The sequence below is a fragment of the Molossus molossus genome, unplaced genomic scaffold (genome assembly GCF_014108415.1).
Source record: "Molossus molossus isolate mMolMol1 unplaced genomic scaffold, mMolMol1.p scaffold_m16_p_18, whole genome shotgun sequence".
Classification (NCBI taxonomy): Eukaryota; Metazoa; Chordata; class Mammalia; order Chiroptera; family Molossidae; genus Molossus; species Molossus molossus.
Window position 1 is genome coordinate 64,895,344 of NW_023425353.1, and position 17,437 is coordinate 64,912,780.

The 17,437-nt window shown below is 58.6% G+C and overlaps 1 protein-coding gene across 1 annotated transcript in view; it reads right to left on the reverse strand.

The window, feature by feature from the left end:
• Positions 1 to 17,437, reverse strand: part of CACNA2D2 (calcium voltage-gated channel auxiliary subunit alpha2delta 2) — a 132,272-nt gene that overhangs the window by 91,517 nt on the left and 23,318 nt on the right. Inside the window, exon 2 of the mRNA XM_036266410.1 lies at positions 15,663 to 15,744. Coding sequence (XP_036122303.1) covers positions 15,663 to 15,744 — 82 coding nt within the window. The remainder of the gene's footprint in view (positions 1 to 15,662; positions 15,745 to 17,437) is intronic.

Genomic DNA, 17,437 nt, shown 5'->3' on the forward strand with positions numbered 1-17,437 from the left:
ACATCGTGCAGACGAGGGTTGAAGAAAGAATATGTTGTGGGTAATGAGAACTGGATTTCTCACGGTTGGCGAAGGAAGTCCCCGAAAGGAAAGGAGGGGGACGGAGGGGGCCCAGCTGTGCTGGCCTGGAGTCGGAGGCCGCGTCTGAGCTTGTGGTCGCCAGGGTCTACAGATGCGCGGACACAGATGTGACTGTCGGCATGTGTCCACATGGGCTACTCCACGCACACAGGTGCACCAGCACCTCGCTCTTGATTTCTAAATGCTATTTGCCAATAAATGGAACCAACACTCCCTGGAGGCGTGGCTGATTCCAGGGAAAATACTGGAATCAATGCTCAAAGGGGTTGTGTCGAAAGGGCACGGGAGCCAACCTGAAAGGCCAAAGCTGCACAATTTGAGCAAAATAAGTAATGTTTTCACTGAATTATAACCCACAGTAAGTATCCATGAATCCCTACTGATATTATAATTGAACAAATATATAAAAAGGGGAGGAGACCGTTCTTCCTTTGAGAAGAATTCCTGTTAATAAATGTAGAAGGAATGAGAGACATAGAAAAGCACCATTAATACCACAGTGGCCCCGGCCCGGCGGCTCAGTTGATTGGACCATCACCCTGAACACCAAAAAGGTTGTGGTTCATCTCTGGTCAGGGCACATGCGGGAGGCAACTGCTCAATGTTTCTCTCTCACATCGATATTTCTCTCTCTCTCTCAAATCCATAAAGGATTTTAAAAAACAACATCACAGTAGTCAGTGCTGCAGGTGAGCTCCATCAGTGGAGGCTAAAATCGACAGGCAGAGAAGTTTGAGGAGAAACAGGATATTTGCACAGCCTCAAAGTATCTCCCCCAAGAAATTTATGACAAATAAAAAAAAATAGCAACTGTACAGTGAAGGAACCAAGTAGACACCACCTTAGCCCAGGGATTAGCATCATAATAAGATGGGCTGACATCATGCACCCCTGATACGATGCACTGTGAAGGAGATGTCATTTCTATGGTGTTCTTCCTAAAAATACATAACCTCAATCTAATCACAGGAAAACGCCAAAAACCCAAACTCAGGGATATTAAACACAATAACTGACCAGTACTTTTAAAAAAAGTGTCAAGGTCGCCCGGCCAGTGTGGCTCAGTGGCTGAGCGTCAACCTATGCACCAAGTGGTCGTCGGTTCGATTCCTAGTCAGGGCACATGCCCAGGTTGTGGGCCAAATCTCCAGTAGGGGGCATGCAGGAGGCGGCCAGTCGATGTTCTCTCTCATCGATGTTTCTCTCTCTCCCTCTCCCTTCCTCTCTAAAATCAAAAAAGAAAAAAAAAAGTGTCAAGGTCATGAAAGACAAGGAAAGGCGTAGAAATTGTCACCGATGGGAAAGGACCAGGAGACGTGACAACTGAAGGCAATGTGCGATCCTGGGGTAGAAAAAGGACATTAGTGCAAAAACCAGTGAAATCCAAACAGGGCCTTCACTTTGCCTAATAGTATTGTACCAATGTCAACATTTGGTTTTGCTATTTGTACTACAGTCACGCAAGATGATAACTTTGGAGGAAACTGGGTGAAGGATTAGGGAATTGCTTGTACTATTTTGGCAACCTCTCTAAGTCTAAAATTATTTCAAAATGAAAAATTTCTTTTAAAAAAATGCCATAACGCACTCCTCAGAGAGCTTACAGACGTCCCAGCGACAATGAAACAAGAGCGAGATGTTATTTTGAAAAAGCTCCAAAGAGAGATCCTGGGAATGAAAAATATGGCAACAAAATTGAGAACTCTCCTGACTAAGAGACACGGAGATGGAAAACTGGAGAAGGGAGGAAATAGTCCAAGGAAGCATTCAAGAAAACTGCCCAGGACTGAAGTGCCCGCTGGGTGGAAGGGAGGGAAAGGCTGCAGTGGACCCGACCCAGGTGGGACTTCTGAGCACGGGGCCCTGGGGGCAAGTCTGCAAGTTTCTGGAGGTAAAACCAGGTCGTGTACAGGGGGTGGGAATCTGAGTGCGTCTGGACCTCTGTGCGTGGACACTGGCAGCTGGAAGGAACGGGGTGCTGCCTTAGAAAGCGGTTTTCACCCTGCCTTCCACACCCACCTGAAACCTCTGCCAAGCGGGAGAGAGGGCAGGCTTCTGGGACACGAGAGTCTCAAGCCTGCCTCCCATGTCCCTCTTCTCAGGAAGCCCACTGAAAACGTTCTCTATCGAAACAAGGGAGAAAACCAGACACCGAGGACGAGGAGCCCACGGTACCCAGGAGAGAGGGCACTCTGACCCAGAAGAGCGGTGAGGGACTCCCAGGCACACGCGCCTCGGGCCGGGCGGACAGGCTGTCTTCGCAGGAGCAAGTCAGGAGGCTCCAGGCAAGACTTCCCTGGACGGCGAATTTGCCAGAGCCCCAGATGTGGCTGCAGGTAGGAGAGGTCAGAGAGAATTTGGAGTTTGGGGCAGAATTAGTAAAGGTTCACAGAAAACTCTGCAAACGAACACCAAGACAGTTGTTTGCCTGCAGGGAAAAAGATGTAAAAATTGTACCCGGAAGTGTGTACGAGGGGTTACAGTTCTGCTGAGCATTTGCCTGGTCAGCACAACGTCCACACGGAGTCCTGACCCAACTGTATTACAGTGTGATGATGGGGAAGGGTGGGGGCTGATCAAGGGGGAGGGGCCCGGAGAGCTAAGCCCTGCCCCCACCCCCACCCCAGTGGATAATGCCTAAAACCGAGCAGTCATGAAGTAGCGACATAAGTGTGTCATTTCGAGATGTGGGCTCTGAGATTAGCCTCTGGGGAGTCGGGAATGCGGAGGAGGGGCTGCCGGGCTCCTAACACAACACGCGGTAAAACTGACTTTACACTCTGTGCCTGTGTGACGCTGATTTTAAAACCAGAGCATTAAAAATCCACTTAGAAATGTCGGGAACGAAATATGAAAGGGTTGTCAAGGAAGGGGGGTGGGGGAAAGAAAAGAGAAAAACGTCGACCGCAGAGTCGGGGACGGGGCTGGCTGCTTTGACTCCAGCCTGGCTTTGAGACAGGGCCCCCAAGGGCGGCGGCACTGCGCTCCGCCCCATTGCTGTCGGTCCCCATCACCTGTCTTCTCTTACTGCAGGTGAAGGCAGCTCCAGGTCCAGTCCCCTGATCAGCAGAGTACAGCACAGACCAGCCTCCTTAGACCAAAACATCCACTTGGTATCGGTGACCCCTCACTCCTGCACCTACATTTCTCAAATGTTGGGGGTCATCAGAAAGCAAACTGATGACCACCCATCCTGGGGGCAGTGGGGGACAGTGCTGGGTGGGGAGGGGGAAGCTGCAGGTCTTGTGTGTGAAGCTACGGACACACTGCCTTTGTGCCCACCTCTGTGCAAGCCGAGGCCGGGGCCAGGTGGTCCATCTCACTCAGACCCACAGGCAGCCACCCTGGGCAAGGACACGGAGGGACGGGACTGTCTGAGGAGTAGGGCTGGGCGGCTGCAGATGTCCTTGGAGAAGACGATGTTGGACCCAGACCCTCTGGGTGGGCTGGATTCCCCTGGCAGGTCTTACGCCCCCAGCAGGTCTTGAGTCTCAGAAGGGAAGATGAAAGCCAGGCGTGTACCCCAGGAGGCCCCTCTGCCACCCAGGCCTTGCCCAGGCACCTTCATGCTCCTACGTGCCTCAAGGAGACCCCAGGCCCCCGGGCATTCAAGAACTTGCTGGTGCCCCAGGGTGGGATGCTGCTCCCCAATCCATCCTGCTATACTCCAAGTTCACTGGGCACTTGCTGTAGGAGGAACCCCAGGGCTCCCCAGGGCGGGGAGGTGGGTCACCCAGCCCCACGGGTGGACGTGACCTTTTCCAGCTCTGCCAAAGGTTTCTAAGGAGGCTCTGTGGGTGAGGAGGCTGCATGGGAGCATGCCTTCTTGGGCAGCAGAGGGGCCCATGTCCTGCCGTGGGTGCCAGTCTGGGTGGGAGGAAAGGCCCGATCTGACGGCCGGGCCCAATGAGGGAGAGCACCTGGCCTCCTGGGAGCCCCCAGTCTGCTGTGGGGTACAGACACCGCCCTCACAAAGCTGTGGTCTGATGGGGAGACAGTGTGCACGCCCTGGGGCCCTCGTCTGAGCTGGGAGGCTGTCGGCCCTCCTTGGGCCAGAGCAGTGGGTTTCCAGGCCTAGCCTCCTGCCCCCCACCCCAGCCTCCAAACCTCCCTTCCCCTGAGCAGCTCCTGCACTTAGCAACAGAGACAATTTACATAATGCATCGGTGCGAGAGCAATAATGGCTGGGGAAGCAGGGTGCCCGGTGCTGACTCCTTGGGAGGGAAAATATCTGCTCCCACACCGCCACCTCCCCCCACGGAATGGGGGCCAGAGGCTGCTGGGAAGCAGGTACCTTTAAGTGCGTGGCTGCTGCCAAAAGGGGCCTGGAAGCACCAAGTCAGCCCTGGAACTGGAGCAACCTCAGGACACAGACCCATGCGGAGGAAATTTCCAAAGCACCCCAGTTTTGAACATAAATCCACCCAGCTGTGCTCTTGGAGGCCACAGGCCCGCTGGGCCCGGCCTGCACCCGGAGCCTCCCCAGGGGAGGCGGGGCTCTGGGAGGCGGGAAGCCAGAGCTGGGAGGTTGGGGAGCCCGGTTGCAGCTGCCCGGGAGGCGGTAATGTTCAAACACAAAGGCAGAGATGGAAAGGGGAGAATACGTAAAAATTACTGGCACGGTAATTGCTTTTTATATAAATGTTCTTTTTAAAAGCTTTCCCCAGTGTGAAAGTCCCTCTTTAAAAAGAATAAATTCACGACACACCAATTTATTCCGCGCCTATAGATGGAGCATAATGAAGGCTCCTCCGTCAACACCTGATGGAGAGACAAGTGGCTGCCACTTGACCCAGCTTCAGGGTCTCCCTGCACGAGGACAAGGAGTGGCAGGGCCCAGGGGTCTGTGAGGGGTGCATGAGGGGGCAGCAGGCCCCCCTGTAAGACTCTGGGCTTCAGGGCAGCGGCACGGGTCACTGGTGCCCAGGAGTGGCGTGAGCATAGAGGAATCAGTCGGGAGACAGTGGGGTACAGGAGCCGGGGAGCATGGCAGTCCTCACTCTCTGAGGCAGGAGAGGGAAGGCGTCCAGCAGGCTTCTGGGGGATCAGTCCCCAGGCGGGTGGCCCACAGGCCTGTGGAGGAAGCTGGCAGATGATGAGGCTCCTGGGGAGGTAGGCGGGCGTGGCTTGTCCTGGGCTGGAGGAAGCTCCCTGTAGACTCCATGTCTGCTGTGCCCCTGCCGGCACCCAGAGTGTTCCTCCACCTCTGGAAGGCAACACGCGGTGGACCCCAGCCCAGGGCAGGAAGGGCTGCTCCCTCACCAGGGGGCCCAGAACCTGGAACCGAGGCTCCTACCTGATGCCCCTTACCAGCCACAGCTCTATGATCTGTAAAACGGGGACAAGGCCTGTGCTCTCCACAGTGGGACCACTTAGTCCGGTGCCCATCCCAGGGCACAGTCAGGGGTGTGAGGGCACACCAAACTGGCTGGCATTTACCGCCTGCAGGGCCACTGAGCACAGGCCAAGCAGAGAGACGGGCTGGGGGTGTTCACCACGCATGGGGACACGGTGTGTGCTGTGTGTGCGTGAATGGGAGCTGCTCACCCACAGCTGCGATTTCTCAGCCTCACTAATTAATCAGTTAAGTAGTTCTCGCCTACTCTGGTGACAGAGCTCCTGGCACCAGCCTCCCCGCAGTCCCGCCCTGGCCCATACGAGTGCCTGCTCACACCTGCACACAGACCACGAAACTGTGCACTCGGCCACGTACACATACATGTGCACACTTGCCTGCTCACACCCCCATACGCAGCGTTTCCTGCAGGCTCCACCTCTCCATTCTGTAGACCAACAAGCCCTCACCTGTTCACACCCCTACCTGCACACACACACATTCACATGTTCTCGTCTACATGTACGCGCATACCCACCTTCCCACGTGCAGCATCATGCTTCTCTCTTCCACGCGTGGTCAGCTCCACTGCACCTCACACTAGACCTCGAAGGTCAGAGACTGTGTCCCCCAGTGAGTCACAGGACCGAGAACCAGCAGGTGCCAGCTGCCTTCTAGGTTTGACTGCCCATGTTCAGGTAGAGGCCTGGGCATGACCCTGCCCTTCTGGTCATGACTTCCCTACCCTGTATGATGGGGAGACTGCGCTGGGCCCACCAAAGGCTCCTGGCAGCTCTTGCCTTCTGTGTGTACCCGAAAGATGCCAAAGCAGAAGGAAGTGCAAAGCCTCAGCTACCACTGGCCTCAGCACTCACCTGGAGAGCTCCCTGGGGGACGAGCTGCGGGCTGGGAGGAGCCTGGAGGGGGTGGGTGAGTGAACAGAGGGACAAGTGGATGGGGAGGAAGCAGCTCAGAAGTCTACTGGGGGGCACATGGATGGCTGGAAGGCCCAAAGGCTCTTCGCTCCCCCTGCACAGGCCATATGCCTTGGCCAGGCCTTTGACTGGCTTTGGAAACAGTCCAGCCTGACACCCGGTGCCTCCTCTTCTCCTGAGCCGTCTCCACGCCCCCCACCCCCGTCCCCTCACAAAGAGCAGTCAGGAGCCTCTCTACGGGGTCGAGCCGAGCAGACCCCATGCAAGCCGACCTCTCCTGGGCCAGCTGGTACCGAGCCCAGCCCTGAAGCGCTCGTGGGGCTCCCCCAGTCCTGGGAGACAGCCAGAGCCCCGATCTCTCCCTTCTCAGTCCTCAGATGCATATCCATTCACTGAACAGTCACTAGCTGGGCACCTACTCTGTGCCAGCCTGGCGGGCACCTGATGCACGTGTGTGCACGTGGGCACCTAGGACTGCACGTCCTCTCAGGTGGGGGCCCACGCCCTGGGTCAGACACTTGCTTCCCTGATTTATTAGGACCAAGGATGGGTGAGGAGGGGGCCCAGTATCTTCCCTCTGCCTCAGTCTCCCCCACACAAGGAGCTGGCCAGCCCCCTGCAAAGGCACCAAACTGAGAGGTGTGGAAAATGGGGAGGTTTGAGGCTCGGTGACCATCCCCAAACACTAGATCTCCACTCAAAAGGCAAGGGAGCCAGGCTCAGCAAGGGCGGAGGGAGCCAGGCTCAGCAAGGGCAGGGAAAGCCAGGCTGAGCCTCTATCTCCTCCCTGGTCACGGTGAACGCTGCTCATGCTGCCCCGGGGCCGGCTGTGGTTTGTCAGAACCAATTACTTCTCTGCCTCTGCCAAATGCTTGAGGCGCCACGAATCTCAGGCAAGTGTCCCTGTGGTTGCCACCGATCCAGCGAGGATGGGGTGGAGGGGGAGGGAGGAATGCAGATTGGGTCAGCCATCCCCAGGGGCCCAGATAGAAACCCTTCGGCCTCTATAATCAGCTCGCATCTCCCACCTTTGATCATCCAGACCAGCCTCAGCTCTGGACTGCAGCCCATCACTCTCTGGAGGTGAATGCAGAGGCCGAGGGATGTGGGGGGCAGACTGGCCTCTCCGCAATCATCTGTACGTGTGGGATTCCCTTCGGAACTGACCACTAGCTGTCCTGATCAAGGCCAGCCTCTCTGGGGACCCCAGAGGAGCCTGCGGTTCATCAGAACACTCTGCCGTGTGTGTGTGTGGGGGGGGGGGCGTCTTAGGAAAGTCTGACAAACATCCCAGATTCCCAAGGTGGAAGGATTGAGGGGTGACCAAAACTCCCAGAGACAGCAGTGCTGCCCGTCTGCCTGGAGAGGCTCTGATCACAGCTCTGAGACGCTCTTTTTATTTTTATTTTTTTATTTATTTATTTTTTAATCCTCACCCGAGGACATTTTTCCATTTTTTGTTCAGGTAGAGTGGGAGGGAGAGAGAGGAACAGAGAGAGAGAAACATCGATGTGAAGGGACACATCGAGTGGCTGCCACCCGCAGAACCAACCAGGGCCGGGGACAAACTGCAACCGAGGTACGTGCCCTTAGCGGGAACCGAACCCGGGTCTCTCAGGACCGCAGGCCGACGCTCTAACCGCTGAGCCAAACCGGCCAGGGCTGAGACGCTCTTTTTAAACCTGAGGGACCTCCGGCAGAGAACCTACCAGAGATCGCCGGTGCTACCCCCTCAGAGCCCGATCCTTACCCCTGGTCTCGGCCACCCCATTTTCTGACCTACTAACCTTGCATCCCCAGTGCCAACACCTGGAGCCTGCGCAGGGGTCAGTGGCTTCCTACCACCCACACTCCTCTGCCAGCCAAGCCCCAGGCCCCCTCTGAGCCCACCGGGGTTGGCAGACAGGCTGCCGGCTGACTGACTGATTTGAGAAACAGATCCCAGGCCTCTTCGGGGGTGTAGGGGTCTTTCCTTCCCTAAGGGAGACTCTGCAACTGGCTCCCTGGGTTCCACCCACCCTTCCCTGGCTCCTGGGTCCTGTCTCTTCAAGCCCTGATGGCCTTCGTGCCTCTCCCAGTACGGTCCCCCAAAGATGTCACGATCAGCAGGTGCTACAGACAGAATGACTGTATCCCCCAAATTCATAGGTAGAAACTGAGTCCCCAAAGTGACGGTATTGGGAGGCAGGCTCTTTGGAAGTCCTCACGGGCGGAATGAGCGCCCTGATAGAGGAGACCCCACAGAAGGCCTTGCCCCTTCCATCAGGTGAGGACACAGCGAGAAGACAGCCATCTGTGAACCAGGAAGTGGGCCTTCATCAGACACCAGCCTGCTGATGCCTCGACCTTGGACCTCCCAGTCCCCAGAACCGTGAGAAACGGTCTCTATTGTTGACAAGCTACTCAGTCTGCAGCGTTGTTATGGCAGCCCGAGCAGACTGACGCAGGGAAGAAGGAGCCAATTTCCAAATCCTGGGCTGAGTCAAGCAAAGGGACACCTTGGGCATCTGAACTTTCCAAAACTGTGACCAGCTCCCAGAGGGCGCCACAAAGACACCCCCACACTCGCAGGGTACCTTCTGCAGCCTTTCCTTGTCCCTGCTCTTTTGAGACCCTCACGTCTCCCATGCGCACAGGGGTGCTCGGATCCCCATTTCACAGATGGGGAGCCAAGGCTCAGAGAGGCAGGACGACACGGCCCAGGGCCCACGGCGTGGGCAGTCCAGCCCCTCCGGCCCCACCTACCACCAGCTGGCACGGACTGCGGCTCACATGCCACGCCTGCCCCGCGCAGCTGTGGGGGGCACGCAGAGCCCACCTTCAGCGCCACAGCTGTTCTCTCCTGCTCTGGGCCACTCGTTCCTGCCCCTGGGAGCTGACCTTGAATGTGGCCCCATGGTGACCTCTTGGTACAAGCTGGAAGCCAATGGCTCCTCTCCCATGGCTGTTACACCAGGCATGGGTCTGCTTACCCCACCAGGGGCGCCGTTCCACAGACCTGTCCGCTCCGCACCCACGCCCTCCCCAGGAAGCTGGGCAGCAACTCCTGGCCGGAACCCCCGGGGCCTCCTAGCAGGACTGCTGGTGCCCGCCCTCCCCACCAGACTCCGAAAAGGCCAGGATGCAACCACCTACTCACACCCTTCTAGGGACCTTCCTGTCACTGCATCTACCTGCTGTGAGGCTGTTCTCCCAGAACACCCTGGAACTCTGGGAGCAGGAAGAGGAGAGGCCTGGGAGGGAGCAGGGGCAGAGGACACCAGGACTGTGCCGACCTCAGCAGCCCCAGGGCTGGGGGAGGCTCCAGGTGGCTGGTGCCCATGGAAGGCAGGCTGACATGAGCGGGGCCCCAGCCAGGGGTCTGGAGGCAGCCCTCCCCCCTCAATGACCTCCCCGCACCTCTTCTCTGTGGGGGGTACGGGAGACCCAGTCCAGTCCGCTGGCCCTCAGGCAACAGCTCCTGCCTCAGCTGAAAGGGTTTTTGAAAAGCTTCTCAAAGATGGAGTTTTCTCCTGCAGGCGACAAGGGAGCGTGTGTGGGGAGGTGGCACGGAGGGCAACAACCAGCCCCTCCAACCCTGTCTCCCCACATGTAACAGGAGAGAGCGTCCCCAGACCTCAGTGGGGGGGTCTGTGCCACAAGGGGCCGCTCCCAGGACAGGGCCCGGGAAGGAAGAAGTGGGGAGCAGGCTGGGCAGTGGGGACAAAGAGGGGGTCCCAGCAGGCTCCATGTATCTGCCCGTGTGTATCCAATTATGCTCAAGTGGCGGACGCACCACGTTTCCGACGCCCTCTCAGGAGCCCCCTCAGCCCCCCGCATCCCCGCTGGGTGCTGAGCAAGAGGACCATATGGAGGGAATAATAAGACAATTAACTTTCCATTAAAGAATAATATATGTGGGTTTTTAGGGAGGCGAGCGGCAGCAATCCCTACCCAGCAGCATATTTCACTGCGCCCCCCACTGCCACCCTGACACATCCCACATCCCGATCATGTCCTCCAGGAACAGGGGGCACCGCCGGGTCTCCCCGGAAGGTGGCTGGAGGAGGGGTGGGGGCTGCAGGAGGAACGAGCAGAGCCCCTAAGACAATGCTCCGGGAGCTCTGGGGAGGGCTGTGACAGGCCTGGGGGAGCCCCCCCAGCCCCCGTCTCTGAGCACGTCCGCTGTGACAGCAGGTCCTGTGTGAGGGGCTCTGCCCGTCCAGGAGCTCGCGTCTCCTGGGCGCAGAGAACCACAGTGCTCTGACAGGGCCAGCTGCAGGGCCGGGCCGGGGTCACACGGCCTGAGCTCCCCCTTCCTGACTCTCCAGGGCTACCTCTGCCCCGGCACTTCCCCCACTGCTGCTGTCAGAGTTCCCCTGGCGCTCCGAGCCGCTGCTGACCCGGCCTGAGCGGCCCGGCTGCCCAACAGGACAGCCTTGGCCAGCCGGGATGGGAGTGTGCATGAGTCTCAGGAGCTGGGGGACCAGCAAGGGCGGGGGGAGGCGTGGGGAGAAATGGAGAGGCTGGTCTCTAAGGAACCCACCCAGAGGCCCGTCCCCGTCTCCCTCAGCACCTCAGAAAGGGGCCCTGGATGCAGCCAGATTTTGGTCCTTGCCGAGAGCCAGCTCCAGATGTGGCACTTTGCGAGTGTTAATTACACATTCCCAGGGAGCACTGGGTTCGGGGTGCGGGGACGGCCAGAGGCGGCCGAGACAGGCTGGGACTGCGGCGCCATCACAGGCTCAAAAGTACCATTCCTGGCTACCCGAAGGGGTAGGGGTACACGGGCGCCATCCGTCTGAGTCACAGTGACTGTCCAGAGAAGCACAGCAGTGAGGAGGGGAGTGGGAGATTTCGGGTCAGCGAGCACCCAGTCCTGGGGTCCGGCTCTCTGTGGACACAGCTCAGCAGCCCACGGGGCACTGCCCCGGGGGGGCTCCTCCAGGCAGGCCCTGGGCCTGCCCTCTGCCTGGAGACTCTGCCCAGCCCCACCACGACTCAGGCCTGGCCGGTCAGGGCTCCAGGGTGGGACTGGCTGGTGGATACACCTGCCAGCACCCTGGTTTCCCCGCTCTGTAGGTCAGGGCCACAGGAGCAACCGGCTGGGCTAAGACCCCCATGGGGGCTGAGGTGGTGAGAGATGTGGGCAGGGCTCTAAGCCATTCCTGCCCCGACCAGCAGGCCAGGTATGGGGGGGTGTTGATGTGGACTGAGAAAGACCCTCCCAGATCCAGACTTGGCTGGAGCCTTCCCAGAGGGTAGCCCGTGGTCCCCAGACATGGCCATCCCAGGTCTCTGCTCCCAACTCTGCTCTGGCCAGGCAGCCTTCCCTTACCTCTGACCCCCACCCCCCCCGGAGGGTCTTCTATTTCTTCTGTAGCGACTCTCCAAGGATGGTGTCCCCCCCAGGTCAGGAACCCGTCTCGGGGCTGCTGAATCTGATGAGCACTGGTCCTTCCTCACTTCTGACTGTAATCTCTCATGCTTTGCTTTCCCACAAGGTCTACAGAGCTGTCCCCCTTCTACCCTGGACACCCAGTCAGAGGAGGTAGTCCCCTGGCTGTACCCATCAGAGTGGCCTGGGCTTCAGAGTAGGGAGACTGGCCATCTCTGCATCCTCCCCCATGCACCCCCAGGCGCCTGATGAATTATTCATCCTGATCAGCCTCATTATGTAAATGAGCTCAGCGCCTAAGCATATGCTCTCTGCTCTCCCCCAGGATGGGGACAATATGGTGCTGAAAGGGGAGGGTAGAGAAGGGGCTCAGGAGACTTCGCTCAGCCTCCAGGGGCTCTGGACAGGGCCGACTGCAGTAGGTGCCACACTCTGTGACCTGTCCACGGCAAGAGTAGGCCAGGGCCGGGGGGAGGGGAGGCAGACTCAGGAGTGTCTGGCCGTAAGTGTGGGGGTGGGGATGGCACCAAGCCACAGTGGGAGCTCCTACTATGTGCTGGCCCTGGGGTTAGATGGGAAAATGTGCTGCCCTACCCAGATGTGCCATGGTTTCCGGCCTCTCAATGGGCCACAGTGGACACCCAGTCATGGCCGCATGGGGTTCTGGGGGGGTTGGGAGGAGGAAAGTGCCAAGACAAGGAAAACGCTCCCAAATGCCACTGTCTGCAGTTTCCGAAGCCTCGAAGCTGCCAGCGCTGTGGCTCCCGGCCTCGGGGGCGGGGCTGCGTCCAGGACTGGGACAGGCGGAGAAGACAGCCATTTAGGGGAAGAAGGCCGGGCGGTCGGCGAATTCCAGGCTCACCCCAGCTGCACGGTGCCTGAGGCGGCTCAGAATCAGCACAGGGAGGCGTGGGGAGGGGCGGCCCCAACGGGAGAGCTGGTGCCAGGGTCCATGGAGCATCCGCAGCTGGGTCAGGGCTCTGCAGCAAGCACCCTCCTGACCCTCAGAGCCGGGCATGGGCTGGGCACACTGCCCTCTCCTATGCACTGGACGGAGAGCCACAGTGGCTCAGCCTGGGTGTGGGGGGCTGGGAGTCGACCGGTTGGCTCCCCGCTGGCTCCCCCAGGGCTGTCCTTTTCCTCTAGAAGTTGTCACCTGCTCCCTGCCACCCACCTCACCAGCGTGCCCGCCCTGTGCCAAGAAGCAGCCCCAGAGCTGTCAGCAGGAAGTAAGAGGCGGAGGAAGCAGGTGAGAAGAAAACTGGAGCAGGACAGAGAGCCACCGGAGAGCTGGCAGCTGGCAGGCAGAGGGCCGCCAGGAGGAGCCGGGAACGCCAGGTCAGCACTCCGCCGCCTGCTGCCAGGCTGGCCGCCGCCACACCACGACGGCTTCTGCTCCAGCCCACTTCCCACTTTCCCAGGCTGCCCGGCCCACCCTGCCAAGAGGGAGGTAGTGCCAAAGGCGCCCCTGGACCAGGTCGAGCCCCATCCCAGCCCTATCTCCGCCATGGCCAGCTGTGCCTTTGGTTTCTGCTGGGGGGGTGGGGGTGGGGAAAGACGTGAGCATTGAGGACAGTACCTGGACTCGCTCAACTGCCACCAGAAAGGAAAGAAACAGCACGTCCTGGGAGTGAAAATGATCAATGAGGGAATTCAAATCTGACTTCTAAAAAAGGGGTGTATCTGCCCTGGCCAGTTTGGCTCAGCGGTAGAGCATCAGCCCACTGACCAGAGTCTCGGGTTTGATTCTGGCCAAGGGCACGTACCTGGGTTGCGGTCTGTCCCCGGCCCTAGTTGGGGTTGTGTGGGAGGCGACCAGTCGATGTGTCCCTCTCACTTTGATGTTTCTCTCTCTCTCCCTTTCTCTCCCTCTCACTCTATCTGAAGATAAACAAAAAAATATCCTTGGGTGAGGAGTGAAAGAATTTTTAAAAAAATAAATAAATAAAAAAGGGGTGTATCTGTGTCAGTCTGCCCGTGGCCGTTCTCACCTCCGCATCCTCCAGCCGGACCTCCCAGCAGCGCCAGGGGCGAGGAGGAGGAGCAGAGAAGGGCCAGGATCGCCCAGGGGCACACAGTGGGTCGCTGGGCCGGGATTCCACCTCATCTTCACACCCAAGAAGCCAGCTGATTTCAGGCATGAAATATATTCGTTACTTTTTCCTTGGCAAACTTTCTGGGTCTGCGTGGCCCATGACTGTAAACCAACAATGTCCTCAAGGTGATTCAAAGCAGGGATGATTCTCTTTTTTTTAATAATTTTTTTTTTTTTATCCTCACCCGAGGACATTTTTTTGTTGTTGTTGTTTGGGTAGAGTGGGAGGAAGAGAGAGGAAGAGAGAGAGAGAGAGAGACATCGATGTGAAAGGGACACATCGAGTGGCTGCCACCTGCATGACCGACCAGGGCCGGGGACAAACTGCAACCAAGGTACATGCCCTTAGCGGGAACTGAACCCAGGTCTCTCGGGACCGCAGGCTGATGCTCTAACCGCTGAGCCAAACCGGCCAGGGTGCAAGGACGATTCTTGACTGGAGGCACCTGGCTAACTCCTGGGATACATCTTATGTCTCGATACGAAACTTGGAAAAGCAGACGACACGTTGCAGGGACTCTCGTTTCTTTAACCTACACGCTGCACTTGGCAGTGCCTACTCAGAACCCCGCGAGTGCTGGGCTCTATTCCTGAGCATACATTGACTTCCATTCCCGAACGGCTCTTCCTACAGCACCTTCTCGGAAGACTCCGCCGGCCTCCGAGTGTGGCTGAGTCACCGAGAGTTCACAGGGAGAGGGTGGGATGGGGTTACTGCAATACAAGCCTGACAACCAGGGAAGGAGGTTCAGGGAGGATGGGTACTGGGGGGAGAACACCCAGCAAATGGGTGGCTCCGACCCCCAGACCCGGACTCCCTTTCTCCAGCACGTTAGTATCTCGTCAGATACCCAGATGAGCCCCTTCCTGTACAGAGGTCCCACATTCACAGCCCCCGTCACTGCGACCCCCATCTCCTGGGCACCTGCTGTACGCTGAGTGTGGGGAAATGACCGAGAACCACATCCCTGGTAGCTGCCCCACAGAGGTGCCATCTACTGACCTTGGCCCTGACCAAGAGGGACAGGAACACAGTGAGTATCTCATCACAGAGCTGTGGACCTGGACTTTCTGAGTAACTCTGCCGACTCTGCTGTCCCCGGGAGAACCACTGGCAGGACATGCCTGTCAAGGCCCTGGTCCCACCTCCTCGCCTCAGCTCCCAGCCCCTCCTAGAGCTCAGCTCTCGGAGTCTCTGCGTTTTCACATAAAAAGCGATGGCTCAGGAGACTGACAGCGACACATTTTGCAGCCTTCTGGGGGTGACGGATGGCTTGCTCTTCACATCACCATTTCAAACATTAACATAATCTCCCAGGATGAATGTGGTCGCTCGGCCTAATCAATCACCCTTCCCGCCCCTGGATCGCTCATCCCGCCAAGCACGGGTTGTCGCCGCCTCTTGCCCAACAAACAGCACCTTGGACAGGCGGTACTGCTCGCGGGGCTATGTGGCCTGGCCACCCCACTCACAGCGGACAGTCCCTCCGGCTAGTGCACAGCTGCATCAGCTGGACCCTCCAGGGCCCGGACTCCCACCCCAGATGTTGCCTCAAACACCAACCTCACCCACCTGACAACCTGCAAAGCCCAACACCAGGGCCAACTGGGTGCCACTTCTGCACAGTGACCTCGAGAAGAGCAGGCCAAGCCCCAAAGGAGTTGCCGTTTTTCTCGTTATGTCCCCACCTGCCCCCCGAGGTCCAGCCATGTATGTTTCACCACACCAGGTCCTCAACAACGCCCGCCAAACTGTCCTCACTCCTCGTTTCTGAAGCCCTTCCTCACTCCCACGTGGAGGAGGCTCCAAGAGGGGAAAGTCAGCGGCAGCAGGCTTACCTCCCGGAGCTGCTGGACGCCCCCAAAGATCCGCATCACGCCGTCGATCTCCTGCTCCAGGCGCCGTGCCCAGTGCTGCATCCTGTGTGCAGAGAGGAGAGAGGTGTCAGGGGGGCCTGCCTGGTGCTTGGAACAGCCCAGCCCAGCACCCAGAGGTGCCCAGCAGCAGCCGCCCCTTCAGAAACCAGAGCGCACCCCTGATTCCTTTGAAATGCAGCCTGAGGCCCAGGCACTGGTGGACAGCCAGGGAGGAGAGCAGGCTGGAGTTTAAATGCACGGAGGGAGCCAGCAGCTCCAGGAACCCGCGGGGAGATTATTTCACGGTGAAGAGCCAGCCCTTGCTGCTGCTGCTGCTCTGAATGTGGGACTCTGGACACCGAGGGAGAGGGGACAGGAGGGAGCCAGGTGGTGCCTGCTGGATCTCAGAGCCTCTTGTCGCCAAGGCTGGGTGGGGTCTGGGAAAGGGGAGGGAACATGAGTGGCTGCTGCCACCACCAAGTCATTGTGTAACTCAGGGCAGGCGCCGGGCCCTCTGGGCCTTTCGGAGCAGTGGACACAGAGCGCTCCCGGCTCAGGTGGCCCTCGCCTTTCCTGCATCCTGGTAAACAGATGCTTCTCTGCGGCCCCTTGAGGATATCCCATATGAACCACCCACCCATAGGTCCAGTTCAGACCATCCTGCTCCTTTCTGGAGACCCAGCAAGCCCCACGAGTCTTGCGCCTGAGCCACCAGCCTGAGCAGGTGTCCTTTGCACTGGTGCCACCTCCGAGGGTATGAGGACACATGAGAACATGTCAAGGATGTTGCTCAGGGATCCTTGGAGTGGACAGGATGAACAGGCGGTCACATGGCCCTGTATTCTCAGCCCAGACATGAACAGGGGCAGTACCTGGGGAGAGGCCTGGCCCAGGCTCTAACCTATGACCCCTCTTCAGGCAGCGCCAGATCAAGTGAGCAAAGGGGATGGCCAGAGAGACAGCGTCCACACTGCCAAAGGTGCTTCTGCTGCGACCAGAAGCCCCTGTCCTAATGCGCCTAAAAGGTACCTCAACTTCCCTAACCCACAGACACGGAATGAGGCCTTTGCAGCAGGACTCACAGGAGAAGTACCACAGGGTTTACATACCCCATGGGTCAAGCACTCCCCACAGGGCAAGGGAGAGGTGGGCGGTGCCAGCCCCCAGCCTCTGGAGAGCCACCCCAGGAGCCAAGGATCTGCAAGAGCGTCTGCCCCCATGCTTGCCCTAGGCCTGCTGCCTCCCTGCCTCCTCCAGTGTCCCGTGGTACCGGGACTCTTCCAGCTCTGTGGGTCAGAAGAGGGGCCCCTGCTCCACCTCCCTCCTCAGGCCTGTGGCCGGGGGGGCTGGGCCCATGCCATTGTGTGTGCCCAGGTCGGTTGGCATGGGAACTCAGAGCAGGAGGCAGGCGGATCACTAATTGCAATTTGCCAAGCTGAATGTCAGGACCACGATGGAAAAAAAAATCAGCATCAAAAGAAAGAGGTATGGCTGGCTGAGCCACAGCCTGAGGTCCACCTCCACTCCCCACCGCAGGGGGAAGCTAACCTCGAGCCCGGACAGAGGCCAGGCTGCAGGCCAGGCACGAAGGGCAATCAGGCATCAGCCGCCAGCTGGGGGAGGGCAAAGCCCCGTGGAGAATGAAGTGCCTGCTTGGCCCTGGCTCCTGTCCACCAGGCACTGATCGCTTGGCCCTGGCTGTTGGTGGACAGTGTGGCAGGTGGCTGTTTTGAAGCCTGGGGGGCCTAGTGTTGAGA